The sequence below is a fragment of the Alosa sapidissima genome, chromosome 5, assembly GCF_018492685.1.
Source record: "Alosa sapidissima isolate fAloSap1 chromosome 5, fAloSap1.pri, whole genome shotgun sequence".
NCBI classification, from domain to species: Eukaryota; Metazoa; Chordata; class Actinopteri; order Clupeiformes; family Clupeidae; genus Alosa; species Alosa sapidissima.
The window spans coordinates 33,897,758-33,917,660 of NC_055961.1; the positions used below are offsets into that span (position 1 = coordinate 33,897,758).

General features: G+C 39.2%; 1 protein-coding gene across 2 annotated transcripts; it reads right to left on the reverse strand.

Moving 5' to 3' along the window:
* Positions 1-242: 242 nt before the first annotated feature.
* On the reverse strand, positions 243-12,249 carry hsd20b2 (hydroxysteroid (20-beta) dehydrogenase 2). 2 transcript variants are annotated; one of them, XM_042092292.1, is made up of 12 exons: positions 12,138-12,249; positions 7,256-7,370; positions 4,176-4,222; positions 3,606-3,681; positions 3,028-3,138; positions 2,761-2,828; positions 2,326-2,370; positions 1,907-1,941; positions 1,720-1,801; positions 1,387-1,452; positions 1,024-1,173; positions 243-733 (listed from the first exon to the last, which is right to left on the reverse strand). In XM_042092292.1, the coding sequence occupies exons 1-12, from the start codon at positions 12,192-12,194 to the stop codon at positions 596-598; spliced, it is 990 nt and encodes a 329-aa protein (XP_041948226.1). In that variant the 5' UTR covers positions 12,195-12,249; the 3' UTR covers positions 243-595. The 2 variants fall into 2 exon arrangements, with proteins under 2 accessions (XP_041948226.1, XP_041948225.1); XM_042092291.1 differs by lacking the exon at positions 12,138-12,249 and having other exon boundaries at positions 7,256-7,482.
* Positions 12,250-19,903: the final 7,654 nt, after the last annotated feature.

A 19,903-nucleotide genomic window follows, 5' to 3' on the forward strand; every position in this document is an offset into this window, starting at 1 on the left:
CCTGCCACAACAGATTATATACTGTAAAAGAATTCTTCTCAAGTTCTCAACATCCACAAAGCCCCATAACCAGGCCCCCTTTCTACCTCCCTACTCCCTGCTCTTAAATGGCTGTTTTAACCTATTATTACTTGCATGTCAAGCAACTCTTGAGCATTCTGCTAATAAAATGTCATTATTATTAACTATCTGATACATACCATGTAAAAGTGCTATTATACTATACTATGTATAGTGTTTCATGTAAAAATAAGGTCAGAGGTCCCCTCAATGTGCTGTTCCTATGGATTGAATCTGACAATAAACCTGAGGCCGCATTTATAAAATGTTCTTAAGCACAGATTAGATTTTAGAGTCAAACCCACGCCAAAGTTCACATTTATAAAAATGGTCTTTGATGTGGAAAATGACTTCGCTCCACATCAAGTTCCAACTTGATGAATGACCATTTCCCCATGGTAATGTCTCAGTACTGCAGGTAGTCCAACGTCCAAGAGCGCTGCATTTTCAGAAAGGCCGACGATTCTCACATCTTTCTTTATAATTTGAGCGTTTTTGTAATAGTTTTTAAAGACTGCAGGCAGCTCGTCATTCACTACTCCTCCTTGTTGGAGTACTCGGCCAAGGCCTCCTTCAGCTGCTGGTGAACACTGAGGGCGTATTTCTGCAGGTGCTTCATACAGAAGGGAGAGAGACGTACCCAGTCTGGGAGGAAGACGGACAGAGCGATATGCTGTGGGGAAAAGAATAAACCACACCATTGATTTGAGCTCTGTTGGCATATCACTGGAGAAGATGGATGGATGTGAAAAGAATCGCTTGAGCAGGAAAGGCTCGGGTAGTATTGTGTTTATTTTTACATTATGAACAGCGATCTTTTAGTGACAATAGTTTCCAGTCTTCGTCCTTTGTAAAACAAATGTGATAGGAAGTGTATATTTTAAAGGACTATTTATAAAGTAAGTGTGTCATGGGCACCATGTCTTATGCATCTGTGTGTGGACATAAGGGCAAGCCTCTGACCTGCAGTGCGTGAGACACACAGCCGCTGGTGTAGGTGGAGTAGCCGACCGTGTTGAGAGCCTCCCGGGCAAACTCTGGAGCGCTCTTCATCAGAGGATTCATACCCATATGCTGGGTCATGTTTGTATGCACCAGAAGGGGAGCAACACACTGAGAGAGAGAAAAAGAATAAAAGAAAGAAAGAAAGAATGAACAAACGAACGAACAAGCAAACACATCAATACATACATGAATGAACAAATCAGTGCATGATTTAATACATGCATTACTAAATGTAGATGGAGTTAAAACCAAATCATTATAGAATTGGTCCTTTACAAAAAATATTTCATCAATAACAGCAAGCAAATATGTAGTTTTTACCTGAACTGTGATCCCATCTGACCTGTACTCTGCATTTAGACATCTTGAGAAATAGTTCATAAAAATCTGAGGAGACATGAAAGGACAAGTATCTGAACTACTCAATAAATGCATTCAGTACTTTAGAGTTGATCACTAGGTTTGAGCATAGAACACAACGTGTGTGTATGTATCTGTGTGTGTGTGTGTGTCTGTGTGGGCATCTTTCTTTAGGGTTTGGACCATGGTTTGGACACAAGCAGTGTTTGAAAGAACTCTTGGCAGGCACATTGCATACCTTCGAAAACACAACATGTGTAATGAATGTGTCTAAGTTCGGCAAGATGATCTCACCTTAGTTGCACAGTACATAGTCACCATGGGCTGGGGCTGGGAGGCACATTCTGAGGACATGTTAATTATAAGTCCTCTCCCCCTGAGAAACATACACAGAGACTTCAGTAAGAATCAAGGCAATGATATACTTGGAGTGATGCTTTAATCCAGTTTAACAATGTTACAAAATCATTAGGACTCAAACCTTTCAACCATGTCTGGTAGAACTATCCTGGTCATCTAGAGAGTGACAAAAATGTGGATGATTATCATATGTATCAAATGAGCATGAATATTTAGAACAATAACGGTAAACGGTAAACAAGTTTGATTTATAAAATATCATACAAAAGGAGAACTCAATTCACCACTATCTCAGTACAGTGAAGCAAGATGAGAATGGCAGTCAACAAAATGCTCCCTTTATTGGGGTACAGTATGCGCTTGCTGTCTATGTATCTTCTGACACTATAAGCTTCTGCATGTACAAATAAAGACCCCACTCACAAAAATAGTACAACAGAGAGTAGAGTACACAGATATGTAGCTTCACATTATTTGTAGGGTCTCTCCGCGCTTTTTCTGCAGACAGACAAACAATCAGAAAGGTATGTAAGCTGAGACCTGAGTGAGGGAGAGGATGTTGCAGTTGATCATCTGGGTTATTTTCTAAAGGGGACACAAAGCATAAGAATTACCTTTAATGTCTACAATACATAAATGACAGAACACACTGCCTTTAATGTCTACAATACATAAATGACAGAACACACTGCCTTTAATGTCTACAATACATAAATGACAGAACACACTGCCTTTAATGTCTACAATACATAAATGACAGAACACACAGGCTGCAATCTGTCTGCACATAATGAAACCTCATAAACAATCTAAAACCACTGGAGCCTGTAGAAGCTATTTTAAGTTATTCTTAATAATAATAATGAAAACTTTTTTATGATAACTTTTATCCCAACCCCCCCTTTACCTTTGTTAACTGTAAACTCAAAGTTAATAAGCTTCATAAGTCTTCCAATTAGTTTTAGGTCACCATACCTGTTCACAGTTTGGTACATCCAAAAAATTGGCCAACACTCCACTGTAGTTCAAACCAATGTTGTTCACTACATGACCACAAATAAGATAGAAATGAAATAAGAATGTGTGTGGATTGACCAAAGCATGCTATGACATTTTAATAGGGGCAGACTTAGAGGACAGGTAGCAATATACTCTGTCTAAAATAATTTTACAATAATTAAATGATTAAAAATAAATGAAATAATGCATTGTACAGATTGCACACATCTTCTGTCAAATTACCCAAAATGCCAATGTTTAGGCCCTTTAGATTCTTTGCTATTGCAGGGTAGATTTGATGACCCTCAGTGAAGTCTGTCTGAATGACACGGGTCTGCCTGCCATAACAGTTCTCTGAAATACACACAAGTAATTTCCATGTGAACTTTAAGCAGATACTTTCTAGGAGACACAAAGAATCCTCCATAAAAATGTATGGGGTTAGTCTGTAACGCCAATATGGCAGTTGTCTACACATATCCCGCCTCTTCCGGTGCCAAAAGTCGACATGTGAATACAATCACGTGCCAATCATGTGTTGTGATCTCGCAGCTTAGTGTTGTGAAGCCTTGCACACGCGCAGTGTGCCCAAAATAGCTGCCCAATAACTGCCCAAAGCACGTTGCAAGATGGCCGGCAAGTGGGGGGACCTGCCCAAAACAACTTTTTCTTACGTATGAAGGCCTTCAATCATACTTCATCTGATTACGCCACAACCTCCAGCAAACAGAAAACCTTGTTTTTCATGTTAATAAGACATGTATATGTGTGATTTGGTAACAATTCTGTGTTTGGACTCAAGTCAACTGTCAATAACTCACCAATTTCCGCTGCTACATCATGAAGCTTCTTCATTGACCGACTAATTAGGACAATGTCCAAGCCTCTTCTTGCTAACTAGAATTGAACAGACACAACAATATCAGTTCTCAATCTGACAATGAGACAAAACAGTACCCAAAAACTATAAAATGCCATTATCTCTACAACATCTTCAACAACCATAATAAATGCAGATCATATAAATAACACACATGCAAATCAAATATTGCTTCCTGTTATTAAATGTCATCATGTTTTTTATGAGACTTTTTTAAACGCAATAAGGATTTCTAATGACTTCCACACCTGGTACCCATGCCCTGTCATGTGGATTAGTCTTATTATATGATTTAGAGAGGTTCAATGAAATGCGACTTCCAAAGAGGTAATGGCTAAACTGCATTTCGTTGTACTTGTTGTCCTTACTTATGCAATGACAATAAAGTTGAATCTAATCTAATCTAAAATGAGACCAATTTGTGGATGAAAATGTTTTAACACATTGTGAAGTTTACTACTAAAAGAAGCAGACAGTGGTTTTGTGTTGGTGTGTGTGAGCAGCTACTCACCTCACTGGCATAGGCCAGACCAATTCCAGAAGTGGCTCCAGTAACCACTGTAATCAAACAAGACATTGTTATGACTTATGAGGCATAAAAGGGCCCACCACTGTTCCCGCATACCAGCCTTCTAAATTCTCATCCCAATTCCCCTCCTCATTAGCCACATTACCAAGCCCTTTGATTGGTGGACGACTAAATATGTCATTAATCAATGGTTTGCTATAGCCTACCACTGACTTTAAAGGTACAGTCAGTGGTAGACTGCGAAAGGCTCCAGAAACTGGAAACAAAGGAAGTGGGGGCAACCTGTCCACCAAACAAAAACGAAACCCTGCGTGGAATTTTTCTGAAGGTAGGGGTGACCCTGCATGTTTCGTTTGGTCTTTGGTTAAAATATAATGTAAGTTTTTTTGCAAATGTAAATGTAAACATGAACACAAACAAACACGACTTCCTGTGCAATCCCTGACTGCACCTTTAAGTCTGCCATTCCAGAAGATTGAGACTTGACTCCCTGACCTTCTGAATGGGGCCAGGTCCAGGTTCAACAATTCATCAGATAGAGGACTTTCATTGTGTCAATGTCCACTTGCCACTAGAACATTCCAAAAAATGGGTGTCCTCGGCACAGAGGAACGGGAATTATCTCTGTACTTTCAGAACCAAACCATCCTCCGACTGTACAAATAGTTTTCCAGTATGATAAGGGGTTCACAGGAAAAAAATCACGACTGAGCACTGATGCCATAATGATGTGCTGCTTGTTTTCCGCAGGAACAGGATATAATTAGGCTTTTATCAAATAAACAGTGGTCTTATTTGGGCAATGGCCAACACGTATAAATCAGATAAACTCCACAATACAATAACATTCTATGAAAATGAGCCTGGCTCATTACGGCGATGGCAGCTAAATGTCCAAGTCCAAGGGACACCATCTCGAAACCAGGATACCACTGTTTTGTCATAGAAAGTGAAAAAGCGATCATTTGTAACAATATATTATCCCTCATAAACACAACCTGCTTTCCTTCCCCTGCTTCCTGTCCTGTGACCAAGTCTGACCAATGAGGTCCTCATTGCAGTTACAGCTCAAATCAATACTCACGTATGCACATTAACTGTGCACTTTTTCCATATTTTTTTCAGGACTGTGTTGAACAAGTCCAGGTCATACAGGCTACACACTTGCATCAAGCCAAAGCGACATTTCAAACTTTAAAAGGACTTTTAATCAACTGTGTACTCTCATTAATGTGTATCTGTACTGCTGCTGCTGATGACGCTTGCTGCTTACTGACTATGGTGCAATTCTTGCCATCTGTGTCACTGCGTGCTTGTGTAAGTGTATGAAACGTGTGCTATTGCAGTGTTTCCGTAGGCTACAGTCTTCAATTCATCTTACTTGTTTCTCACTCACTTGATAGTTTCATACTCAAGGTTGTGCTGTACAGATGTGCTATTTTTGCCCATATCCTCTAAGGGGCTTTGAATTTCTGGAGAGCATGCGAAAGTATCTGGTGCACACACAAAAGTATCTGGTGCACACACAAAAATATCTGGTGCTTACCAGAAAGGGCCCCCATGGTGGGTCGGGGGTCATTACGCAACTAAATATGAATAAGTTGATTAATTCAGTTACATACAGAAATAATGGCAGCTCTTTGAGGTCACTCCGTAAAAGGTGCAAAAACATCTTTGTATCTACATGATTGAAAGGTGTACATTAATCCCACACAAAATGAATGTGTAAAACTGACACAATTTGTATGTGTTTATTCAATTGGTTAAAAACAATTGCCCCAGGGGGCAAAAAGCAATTCTGATAGCAATTCTGACACACACATCGTAACCATTTCAGTAAAGGAGGAATATAGACATATAAATAGATATATTGATGGATGGGTGGGCTGGGTGGATGTGGAGAGAAGGATGGATGTGTGGATGGATGTTTAAACAAAGAGACAGATAAATGCTTGAATCATCCCAATGATGTTTCATCCCAATAATGTCAGGTGATGACTTTTTTACATAACTGCTCAACTAACTGACTAACTAACAGACTCGATAGTCTCTTTTTCAATCAGTCTTTAATCAACTCTCTTTTTTGCCCTTCTTAGAAAAATGTTTAAAGAGAAACTCTGTTCTAACAACAATATTAGGTTGTGGTAGCTAAGGAGGATGCAGTAGTTTGAAAAGCTGTGGGTTCAATTCCTGGCTTGCTTGAGCAAGGCACTTAATAAGTCACTTTGGATAAAAGCTTCTGCTAAATGAATAAATGTCATGTAAAAGTAAATCAATAACCTTTTCTTTGCTGTGGGCTAGCTAGTGGGGAAACATGGACCCATAGAACATTCTATAAAAATGATGAGAAAGTTTAGTTTTCCCCCAAGTCTTTATTTTAGATTATTTGCATAATCAGGTTTGAACTTTTCCTTCCGTTTTTGGTCTATAGCTCACTCTTTTGAATCACTACACTGAACACATGTAGGCTATTACAATAAAAGCTTTTTGGAGATTTTTTTTTTTTTTAAACAAATGATGAATTCTGCAGCGATATCTTCTCAATGTACTGTACAATGTAATGCTACTTCTTTTGGAATAAATACTTGAATGAACATGAAGAAAAGTGCGTGAGTGTGGGCATGGCGCGAGTTCACAAGACATAAGCACATATTATTGAGAGTATTACTTAGGGCAGACAGACTATAGCATAAAGGTCTACTAAAAGAGTTCATTGTTGACTTTGGTAATAACCACATATTCACGTGTCATATTGATTGCTGAGTTATTTATAAGCAATAATATAACCAATATAAAAATTATGAGGGACATGGATGGGGAAAGGAAGGGAGGCCACAGAGACTGTTCATGCCCAGAGTTGATTGTAACGTCGCTGCAGGTATAGTCTGCATGCATTTTAGGAAATAATAATAACCTAAAGGCTTGCTAGACTTGACTCTTTCTGGTCTATATGTGGTCTGTTCATGCGTGAGCGACTTATCCAATTTCGTCCGTTCTTAGAAAAATCCTTTGCAAAGGTCATAATAATCTAAGACATGAGAAATAAAGAAATAAAATCTTACCCGCCCACTGTCCGTACACTCTTAAGTCAGTTTGCCGAAATTCTGACAGGACGTAAACTCTGAATCCGCACCAACATTTCCATGACCATTTCAACAGGATAGAAATAAGCGTAATGTATCCGACGACGAACACCAATTTCTCTGCAGAGGGAAATTTAGCTGTTAATTCCATGTCCGGGAAGATATGAGGGTTTAGTAGCCTGTTGTCCCTTATGATGGTAACGGCAGTTAAATGTATGGCAGGACTACTGTAGACAGCAGGTTGGTTTTATTGACTGAATTGTGCCCAACACCGCCCCTCGGAACTCTGTCATTTTCTTTCATTGGTTACTATGGCCCGGCGGCCTGGAGCAGCAAATCTCTTCATAGGCTACTCATGTAATATAACGCCACCCCTATTTGAATTTTTTTGGCGGACGACTTGCGTGTCTGCATTAGGGATTGGTATTTTTCACCAAAATGAGATGTATAACCCCTTATTGAGAATATTGAGGAATAACCCTGAGGCATAATTTCAACTATGCTGGCCTGGTCATTTCAAGCAACACTAGGCTAAATGCAACACGATAAGCGTAGGATATGTGTTCCCAACCTGACCGTGACCTTAATCATTAATAGGGGCAAAAGAACACAATTTATGTTAACTTGAATGACTGAATGCCTATAAACTGTGTTCGCATCCAGCATGGACCGAAGTCCTTGACGGCAACAGTCAGAATTATGAGACAAGTGTCTGTGATTTGTCCTCTGAGAATAAATATCCTCATTAAAGCGATATTTTACAAATATTCATTATATAAACTGGCGAAATGTGTTAAAGCAAGCCATCCATTTGGTGTTTTCTAGGCCACTCTTTTAAACAAATTAGCCTATTCTACAGCTCCGCTATCGCGAGAGAGTGCAAGCCAAATCATTCACTCGAAGTTAACACAACGTTTCTTAATTTTTGCAAGGCATCCGTGAATCTGACTGTTTACTTTACAGGTGCCTGTTATCCTGTCATCACCTACATCCAGTAGCCTAGGCCTAAATATCATCTACATCATCACACCTAGTAAATATAATCACCCACACCCAGTTTTCAAAACGCATTGGTAATCATAGACATTATCTGTGTACCATGACGCATCAGTTTGGCAGCTGAAATTATGACTCTGACAACTCATTCAACAACCATATCAGTTCTCGGTTATTCAGCCTGATGTTTACGCATAGCACAGCTGACTGGAACAGATAGCACGTTCATTGACTGGAGGTGAGTGTACAAACCATTTTAAACAAGATATCCTTTTGAGAAATGTGCTCAAAAGCAACTGGCAGTATGTTGGCAAAAAGTCTATGACGGAAGTTAGCAATCAGGCAAGTCGACAATTTGCCCGTCGCCTCTGCGCCACGGTCCCTCGTGCATCATACGTGCACATCATGTTCCTTCATAAATGAGAGCTGGCCGCTAGTTTTGACATCAGCACTCCGAATATGACTATTTGAACATTTTTTTCTGTATACAGTTTAGCTACATCAGCTGTGGCTGTTACAATAATGACCACACAAATAATGTCTCAGGTGGTTCTTCTTAGATAGATAGAGATAGATAGATACGTTATTGATCCCCAAGGGGAAATTCTTAGGGGCAGGGCCGTAGTCACCATAGACTTTGTCCCCCCAATATTCAGATGTGACCAAAATGCCCCCCCCCCCAATATTCGGACATACAAAACAATAAAGAAAAAAACGCTATAGGCTACTACAGGAAACCAACAAGTCCCGCTATCTGAAATGCAATCAAACGTAAATAACACACAAATTAGTGACGTATTCATGGTTTCAGAGAGTACACTGTGAGTGGTTTGTCCTGGAGGTTTTGCGTTTATCGTTTGAGGCGTGCGCTAAAAACTATTAGGCCTTTATGACTTCACAGCAATTAGAATCTTGTGCCAGGTGGCCAGAGCACCTGCATCAACTGTCAGTTTCTCAGACTTTAGGCATACAGTCTCATTCTATGCTATAAGCCTGAGAAACTGTTCAGTCATTCCAACTATATTAAACCTCATCTATCTAGCAAATAATTTTACCATTTAGACCATCCACCTATATTAAACCTCATCTACCTAGCAAATAATTTAACCATTTAAACTATCCACCTATTTAACTGTTCAGTCATTCCAACTATATTAAACCTCATACCTAGCAAATAATTTAACCATTTTAACTATCCACCTATTTAACTGTTCAGTCATTCCACTATATATTAAACCTCATCTACCTAGCAAATAATTTAACCATTTAAACTATCCACCTATTTAACTGTTCAGTCATTCTAACTATATTAAACCTCATCTACCTAGCAACCAATATAGTTTGTTTTTACTCTGTATGATATTTTATATCATATTGTTTTGCATTTTCATGCACTGTATTTCCTTCAGGAAATGCTTTTCTAGTTAGAGTGCATGAAAATGCACTCTACTGTTATCCGATTTCTTCTTATTACAGTGCATGAAAATGCACTGTACTGTTCTTCCTAGGCTTCTTATTCTTCTTCTTCTTCTAACGCGTTTAATGCAGCTTCAACCGTTTAACGTAGAAACTTCATTCAAACTATGTTACGTAGGTCTTACTTAGGACAAGAGTGCTATGTATTTTTCATCTTTGTAACTTTTATACTTTTAAAACTATCAAAAGTTTCCCATTGACTTAACATTGCCCTTTATGACATCACAGCAATTAGAATCTTCTGCCAGGTGGCCAGTGATGTTTCATCCCAATAATGTCAGGTGATGACTTTTTTACATAACTGCTCAACTAACTGACTAACTAATAGACTCGATAGTCTCTTTTTCAATCAGTCTTTAATCAACTCTCTTTTTTGCCCTTCTTAGAAAAATGTTTAAAGAGAAACTCTGTTCTAACAACAATATTAGGTTGTGGTAGCTAAGGAGGATGCAGTAGTTTGAAAAGCTGTGGGTTCAATTCCTGGCTTGCTTGAGCAAGGCACTTAATAAGTCACTTTGGATAAAAGCTTCTGCTAAATGAATAAATGTCATGTAAAAGTAAATCAATAACCTTTTCTTTGCTGTGGGCTAGCTAGTGGGGAAACATGGACCCATAGAACATTCTATAAAAATGACGAGAAGGTTTAGTTTTCCCCCAAGTCTTTATTTTAGATTATTTGCATAACCAGGTTTGAACTTTTCCTTCCGTTTTTGGTCTATAGCTCACTCTTTTGAATCACTACACTGACCACATGTAGGCTACTACAATAAAAGCTTTTTGGAGAATTTTTTTTTTAACAAATGATGAATTCTGCAGCGATATCTTCTCAATGTACTGTACAATGTAATGCTACTTCTTTGGGAATAAATACTTGAATGAACATGAAGAAAAGTGCGTGAGTGTGGGCGTGGTGCGAGTTCACAAGACATAAGCACATATTATTGAGAGTATTACTTAGGGCAGACAGACTATAGCATAAAGGTCTACTAAAAGAGTTCATTGTTGACTTTGGTAATAACCACATATTCACGTGTCATATTGATTGCTGAGTTATTTATAAGCAATAATATAACCAATATAAAAATGATGAGGGACATGGATGGGGAAAGGAAGGGAGGCCACAGAGACTGTTCATGCCCAGAGTTGATTGTAACGTCGCTGCAGGTATAGTCTGCATGCATTTTAGGAAATAATAATAACCTAAAGGCTTGCTAGACTTGACTCTTTCTGGTCTATATGTGGTCTGTTCATGCGTAAGCGGGTTATCCAATTTCGTCCGTTCTTAGAAAAATCCTTTGCAAAGGTCATAATAATCTAAGACATGAGAAATAAAGAAATAAAATCTTACCCGCCCACTGTCCGTACACTCTCAAGTCAGTTTGCCGAAATTCTGACAGGACGTAAAACTCTGAATCCGCACCAACATTTCCATGACCATTTCAACAGGATAGAAACCAGGGTTGGTTGTCACAATTTTTACTCATGCATGAATTGCTCATCTTCAAAAACTCTTTCAGCAGTAATTCCTACATGAAATGAAAGCTTGGGGTCTTGGCTTTAAATGTGTATAATTCTTACTTTTAGAATGTATTGTAACAGGGAGCAATTAACCATCAAAGACACTCTGACACAATGTGACAATCAACCCCATCACGGGGTTGGTTGTCACAGGGTATGGGGTTGGTTGTCCCTATAGAGTTTCAATGGCATTTCAGTGATAAAATGGGATCTTAAAAAATAATGTGTAACTTTTTAGTTTTTTAAGCTAGAAACTGCAAATAAGTTTTAATATGAATACCACCCCTATGATAGTTGTCATCAATGCCCCTTATGTTTAAACAATGGGATTAAAGGAGGTGATCAGTTACTTGAATTGTCTACTGTGTTGAGAAATAAAATGAAATCATTTTCAGTGCTAAAACCAATTTATTATCATGTAAGTTGCAAACAAAGTTGCAAACACAGTGACAACAAACACATGTGACAACCAACCCCACGAGCTATGTGACTAACCATCCCCAACTGACCTCTTGACAAAGATGTTAACCTAGCTGCTACATGGCTTTAACTTGATAGCTAAAATATGACTCAAAATAAAGCTACTACCTTTGGCTTTTTAACGAGTGTTTTGTTTTTGAACTACTAATATCCTACAAGCTCTCAATACAACAACAACACCAACATGAAACTACTCTGACCCATGAAATTTAAAAATTGTCTCCTCACCTCAATGCTGTGTTACTGCTCAGCAAAATTTCTAGTGCAAATGAGTAAGCTATCAACGGGTAACAGTTTGATATCAAAATTTTACCACAGCATCACCTAGTGTGCCTGGAATAAGCAATGTGACAACCAACCCGTGAGACAACCAGCCGCGGTCTCCCCTAATGTATCCGACGACGAACACCAATTTCTCTGCAGAGGGAAATTTAGCTGTTAATTCCATGTCCGGGAAGATATGAGGGTTTAGTAGCCTGTTGTCCCTTATGATGGTAACGGCAGTTAAATGTATGGCAGGACTACTGTAGACAGCAGGTTGGTTTTATTGACTGAATTGTGCCCAACACCGCCCCTCGGAACTCTGTCATTTTCTTTCATTGGTTACTATGGCCCGGCGGCCTGGAGCAGCAAATTACTTCATACTCATGTAATATAACGCCACCCCTATTTAAGTTTTTTTGGCGGACGACTTGCGTGTCTGCATTAGGGATTGATATTTTTCAGCAAAATTAGATGTATAACCCCTTATTGAGAATATTGAGGAATAACTCTGAGGCATTCAACTAGGCTGGCCTGGTCATTTCAAGCAACACTAGGCTAAATGCAACACGATAAGCATATGTGTTCCCAACCTGACCGTGACCTTAATCATTAATAGGGGCAAAAGAACACAATTTATGTTAACTTGAATGACTGAATGCCTATAAACTGTGTCCGCATCCAGCATGGACCGAAGTCCTGCTTGACGGCAACAGTCAGAATTATGAGACAAGTGTCCGTGATTTGTCCTCTGAGAATAAATATCCTCATTAAAGCGATATTTTACAAATATTCATTATATAAACTGGCGAAATGTGTTAAAGCAAGCCATCCATTTGGTGTTTTCTAGGCCACTCTTTTAAACAAATTAGCCTATTCTACAGCTCCGCTATCGCGAGAGAGTGCAAGCCAAATCGTTCACTCGAAGTTAACACAACGTTTCTTAATTTTTGCAAGGCATCCGTGAATCTGACTGTTTACTTTACAGGTGCCTGTTATCCTGTCATCACCTACATCCAGTAGCCTAGGCCTAAATATCATCTACATCATCACACCTAGTAAATATAATCACCCACACCCAGTTTTCAAAACGCATTGGTAATCATAGACATTATCTGTGTACCATGACGCATCAGTTTGGCAGCTGAAATTATGACTCTGACAACTCATTCAACAACCATATCAGTTCTCGGTTATTCAGCCTGATGTTTACGCATAGCACAGCTGACTGGAACAGATAGCACGTTCATTGACTGGAGGTGAGTGTACAAACCATTTTAAACAAGATATCCTTTTTGAGAAATTTGCTCAAAAATGTTGGCAAAAAGTCTATGACGGAAGTTAGCAATCAGGCAAGTCGACAATTTGCCCGTCGCCTCTGCGCCACGGTCCCTCGTGCATCATAGCGTGCACATCATGTTCCTTCATAAATGAGAGCTGGCCGCGCACCGTTAGTTTAGACATCAGCACTCCGAATATGACTATTTTAATAAATTGTTCTGTATACAGTAGGTTTAGCTACATCAGCTGTGGCTGTTACAATAATGACCACACAAATAATGTCTCAGGTGGTTCTTCTTAGATAGATAGAGATAGATAGATACTTTATTGATCCCCAAGGGGAAATTCTTAGGGGTGTATATAAAAAAGGACCCAGAGGGGTACTAGTGGCAACATTCATCCATTAAAGTTTACAATAGATCATTCTCTGGTCAATATAAAATGGGTGGCTCATCCATAAATTGTAAGCCTATTCCCATAGATTGTAAGCCTACTTCACCTTCAGGCCCAGAACTATCCTCACCTGCACTCTATGGTGCAGTTGCTTGGTCTATCCACAAGGTCAAAGAAGTCAATGAGCAAGAAATAAGCAATATGGCAGGAGTGAGAGTGCGCTTATGGGCACTATGGGCCTACCCACAGTTGCAGTTTGGCTGTAGGTAACAAAAACACCAACTGTTTTATTGATCTTTTCTGAGATCGCTCCCTTTCACTGTAGTCTCCCACTTCTGATACTACTTCCTGACACTCACATTTACTGTGCACTTATGCAAAGGCAGATCTCACAACTTCATAACACTTCAATTCAGGCTGCAACAATACGCAAACCGAAACCAAAATCGCCCCCCATAAATAAATAAAAATAGTAAAACAATTAAAATAGGTAAAATATAAGAAATTAATCATGGATAAAACAAATGTATCATCCTATCTAAGAAATATCTTAAATTATAATACAAATATAAATTAAATGAAAATAAAACAGAGATAATTATGTTTGGTCCACTCAGCTCTGTTCCTAAGATAAGAAATGCACTTGGGCCACTGGCTGTAAATTGTCACAGTGAGGTCAGAAATGTAGGTGTTTTCCTAGATTCCTCTTTGAATTTCAATAAGCAAGTCAGTAGTGTGGGTAAGGGAAGCTTTTTTCAACTAAGACAAATAGCTAAATTAAAGCCCTGGCTCTCATATACTGACTTAGAAACTGTAATCCATGCTTTTGTTACATCTAGGCTGGACTATTGTAACTCTCTGTATTTAGGTCTGAACCAATCTACCCTTGCTAGACTTCAATTAGTCCAAAATGCAGCAGCTAGGCTTCTTACTGGAACAAAAAAAACATATGCACATAAGTCCTGTGCTGGCCCAACTCCATTGTTAGCATAGTTATCATTTTTGAAAAAACTATTAGAAAACATTAGCTAAGTAACATGGTTAGCATAGTTAACATAGTTAACATAGTTAGCACAACTGCTAAAAATGAATAGCTAAGTTAGCTAAGTCACATGGTTAGCATATTAGCATTCTTAGTATTTTAGCATAACTGCTTTAAATTATTAGCTAAGTTAGCTAAGTCACATAGTTAGCATTGTTAACATAGTTAACAGCATTAGCATTATTAACATTTTTTTAAAAACTGCTAGAAAACATTAGCTAAATTAACTAAGTTAAGTAACTTGTTTAGCATTATTATCTTTGTTAACATAGTTAGCATAACTGCTAGCAAACATTAGAGCCATTCCAACTGTCAGTTATCATCAACTATCTACCTAAATAATTTAACCATTTAAACTATCCACTTATTTAACTGTTCAGTCATTCCAACTATATTAAACCTCATCTACCTAGCAACCAATATAGTTTGTTTTTACTCTGTATTATATTTTACATCATATTTTTGCATTTTCATGCACTGTATTTCCTTCAGGAAATGCTTTTCTAGTTCTTCTTATGCTTATTCGTATTCTTCCGCTAACACATTTAATGCAGCTTCAACCGTTTAACGTAGAAACACGTTCAAACTGTGTTGCGTAGGTCTTACTTAGGACATGGGTGCTATGTATTTTTTAGCTTTGTAACTTTTATACTTTTTAAACTATTGACTTGATGTAACCCACAGTTCAAATAGAACCGTAAATAACATTAGTAATATAAATATTTATACGAATAAATAGCAATACATACTCAAATAGAACCATAAATAAACTTAGTGATATAAATATTATATAAATATTTATATAAATATTTATATGAATAAAGAGCAATAAATATATAAATAAGACATTAAGTTATTTATGTATACATTTATTAGAACCCACAAAACGTGTTAAAATATTGTTTTTGTAATAGTTTCAATGCTTTCAATGATGTTTGAACCATCCCTTTAATTTAATATCTCTGCCCCTTAAAGACCCTGTCCCAGCTAGACTATGCACAAGCTAGTTTTGAACACAAACAGCAGACGCTAACGGAAAATCAATACGATAGACACAGAAATCCAGACACCTTGAATTAAGCTCCAAATAAATAATAAATAATCTCTCTAATAAATCTCTAATATTGTTCAACTCTCTAATAAATCTCTAATATTGTTCATCAAGAATCAACTCAGTAACATCTTAGCGGTGGTTTTGATGAAGGTGTTTTGAAGACGGTTTTGGTGAGTTTCACTGTGTTTTTAATGTCTATTGAATTGAATGAACATATTACAGCGTAATAAGCTAGCGATGTAAAATGTACGTGTATACCTAGAAAAACACAGTTACTCAAGGTTTTTCACTAGTTTATGAATGTTTTATGTTAAAGAAGGGAAATGTATGTAATGTCTAGGGGAAAGTAAAAGCATGTATGCAAGTGTTCATGTGGGTGTGTGTATGCCAAAGTCAGTATGATGTTCCAAGGTAGAAAGAAGGTGCCAGTGGGAGAGCTCTAACCCAAAGGTACCAGCAACAGAATGTGCCTAACAGAAAAGTGCCCAAATCAAGAGAGAGAACAACCCCTTAAAGGAAAAGGTATTCCGGTATTTAGCACTTTGAGTCCCTTTTCTGGTTTGTTTTGGATGAACTAGAGTGGTGGACACCGAAATTTTGATGATTGGTCCTGTCTCGACTTTTCTGACTCGTTTTGAATCGCCTTACTCTGACTACTCAGAGTGGCTGCCAACAGGCATGCTCAAACATGTCCTAAAACAACCCTTAACGTTTGTTTTCAAAACTGTGCAACTCACCAAGTGACCATTCGGTGAGTTGCAGTTTTGAAAACAAACGTTAAGGGTTGTTTTAGGACATGTTTGAGCATGCCTGTTGGCGATTCAAAACGAGTCAGAAAAGTCGAGACAGGACCAATCGTCAAAATTCCGGTGTCCACCACTCTAGTTCATCCAAAACAAACCAGAAAAGGGACTCAAAGTGCTAAATACCGGAATTTTCCTTTAAATACCCACACCTCTTCACCAAATGTGCTAGGCCTGCATTGCCCGTGCACTGGCCATGCCAGGCCTGAAGGGGGCATAGGGGGTCGTAACATTATGAATTAAAAAAAACTCATACATTTAATTGATTTAGCAAAATAATGGATGATGGTATAAAAGATTTTTTGAAAATGTTTCTTGTTGATGTAGGTATTCTGTATCTCCTTCCTGAAGGGAGTCTTTCAAAAGTGTGATATAGTGGATGTGAAGGGTCCTGAGCTATCTGTAGGGCTTTCCTCTTAGTGTGGGTTGTGTACAGTTCCACCAGCTGCCTCTGGGGTTTCAGTATGATTTTACTGGCTATATTTATAATTTTTGTGAGCTTACTTTTGCTCCTAGCCCCTAGATTCCCATACCAGCATGTGATGTTGTATGAGATGACACTTTCCAGCAGACTGGAGTAGACCATCCTCAGGACTTCTCTACTAACATCAAAGCTTTTTAGTTTCCTTAAGAGAAATAATCTTTGGGTTGCCTCCTCTACTAAGGACTTTAAGTTCCTGGGCACAACCATCACCAACACACTCAAATGGGACAATAACATCTCCCAACTAGTGAAGAAAGGCCAGCAGCGTCTGTTTTTTCCTCCGCCGCCTGAAAGGACTACAGGTCAGTCCCCCCATCTTGGTACAGTTCTACAGAGCGGTCATTGAGAGTGTGCTAACATCCTCCCTGACAGTCTGGTTTGCCTCTGTGTCAGCCCATGCAAAGGCCAGGCTACAAAGAGTCATCTGGGCAGCAGGGGGCAGCTGATGATGCGCTCTGCTGTACAGATCCAGGTCCATTAACAGATCTGTGAAGATAGTGGCTGACCCCTCTCATCCTGCCAATAGTCTGTTTAATCTTTTCCCAAGGTTAGTTGGTTGTCGAAAACAACTCCTAGATTTCTTGCAGCCCTGATGGGTGAAACGGACAGGGAATCAAATTTGATGTTGATGTCATGGCGTATGGTAGGTTTAGCTGGAAAGACCAGCAGTTCCGTTTTTGAGAGGTTTAGCTGGAGGTGATGTGCCTTCATCCATGTAGCTATGTCTGAGAGGCAATCCGAGATCCATACTGAGACCTGAGAAGGGGTCATCAGGTGGAAAGGACAGATAGAGTATCGTCTGCATAGCAGTGGTATGAGAAGCCATGCGAACGGATAATCTGTCCCAAGGAGGTGGTGTAGATAGCAAAGAGAAGGGGGCCCAGCACTGAGCCCTGGGGGACCCCTGTGGTGAGATAGTGAGGTGCAGATAGATGTCCAAGCCATGATACGTTAAACGAGCGTCCTGTGAGGTAGGATTCAAACCATGTTAGAGAGTATAGAGAGAAGGATGCGGTGATTAACCGTGTCAAAGGCAGCCGATAAGTCAAGCAGAATGAGCCCTGGCCGCTGGCCTGGCCGCTTTTGAACCCAGACTGATTTGGATCCAGAAGGTTGTTCTGTTAAAGGTAATCAGAGACCTGTTTGGAGACTGCTCGTTCAATGCCTTTGGATAGGAAAGGCAGGAGTGAGACAGGGTAGTAGTTCTCGACTTGAGCAGGGTTGAGAGAAGTTTTCTTAAGTAACAGTGTTACCCGGGCCGTTTTGATCGCTGTTGGAAAGCAAAGCATTGATCACATGTGTGATAGTTGGTGCGATGATCGGGCTGATGGACTGAAGTAGGCTCATACGTATAGGGTCCAACGAGCATGTGGAAGAATGACTACATGTCAGGAGTCTAGATACTTAACTCTCAGAGAGAGGAGCGAATGCTGAAAAAGGTGTTCCAGCAGCCCCCAGAGGAATGCATTGGGTATGTTGCCATAACATTTATCGCGTGGGGCAATGTTGTAGAGTTGGCAAGTGACTGGAGAGATCGCAGTTGTTAAAATCCCCAAGTATGAAGATAGGCTGGTCCACCGAGTGTGAGAGTGCATTGTTATAAATCTCACTTATCCGATTCACGGCTTCCTCATATTTGGGTCCCGGTATATACAGTGGGCATCGCTTTCAAATGACCACTTCATTCGCGCATTACGCGGCGTGAAGCTGCGTGAAGCTTTAGTACCACTTTCAGCCACTGTGCGTCGCTCTGCCACTGTACATCGCTCTGCCTGCCGTCCCTTACATAATTGTTGCCGAGAGTAATCCCAGCCTACGAATTCAATAACAAAATAAATCATGCATAATTAAACATTACCTCGATTTAGGCTACTTGGGTATGGCTTAAGGCTTGACTACACGAAAATCGAAATCGAAATTTGCTGTCTACATTATTGTCAGTGTTGGGGTTAACGCAACTACGCAAATCAAAACAGTGGTGTGATAATTGAGCCAGTAGAGAAATAACTGTTCAGAATTAATCTGTAGCCTTGGGTAGGCTTCTGCAGAAAACAATGTTGTTGCCGATTTAATACTATCTGGCGACGTTTTTAACAGGCTACGCAATAGAGGCTTAGACAACTATGACCCACGTTTTGGTTTCGTAAATTAATTTGCCCTACTTCTTGACTGCAATGTAGTCAATTGACTGCTTGACATGTCATTTTTATTTTTCTGTACAATAAACAATTACATCTGCTTTATGCCGCAGAATTACATTCATATTTGGCTGACTGCAGACGCGCCACTTCCCTCCCCATATTCCAAGATTAAGATAGTATGAAGTGCTTTTTGTATAGGCTACTATCATAAAAAAATCGTTAAAACGAATAGCTATTTGCAATTTGGTCCTCATTTTGCGAATGCGAGGACGATATGAGCCTGTTGCAGTTAGTTAGATGTCCGAGTCACGCATAATGTTTGAAAACCACTGGCTCGTAATCACAATAATTTAACACACGACAGTTGGATAACCTACTTCATCATGTCCCCATGCCTACATTTTTGTGAGTAGCATAGAGATCGTTAAAAACAATAAAGTATGGCTCTCCGTTTGGGACATCGAAAACTTATATTTTTAATAGACTACCGTCGAAGATGCTGACTTGCAAAAGCCTTGGGATAACACGTTATCTCCACTATCATCAGTCATGCCCCTTGATCAAAGTGGGGAATGAAATAAAAGTTTGAGAACCACTGGCTTAACAAGTTACCTACAGTCCAGAACACAGAATCTGTTGCAATATTCTGATGATCGGCGATGATATCGGCAAATGTTTGTTTTCCAAAGTAAGAATTT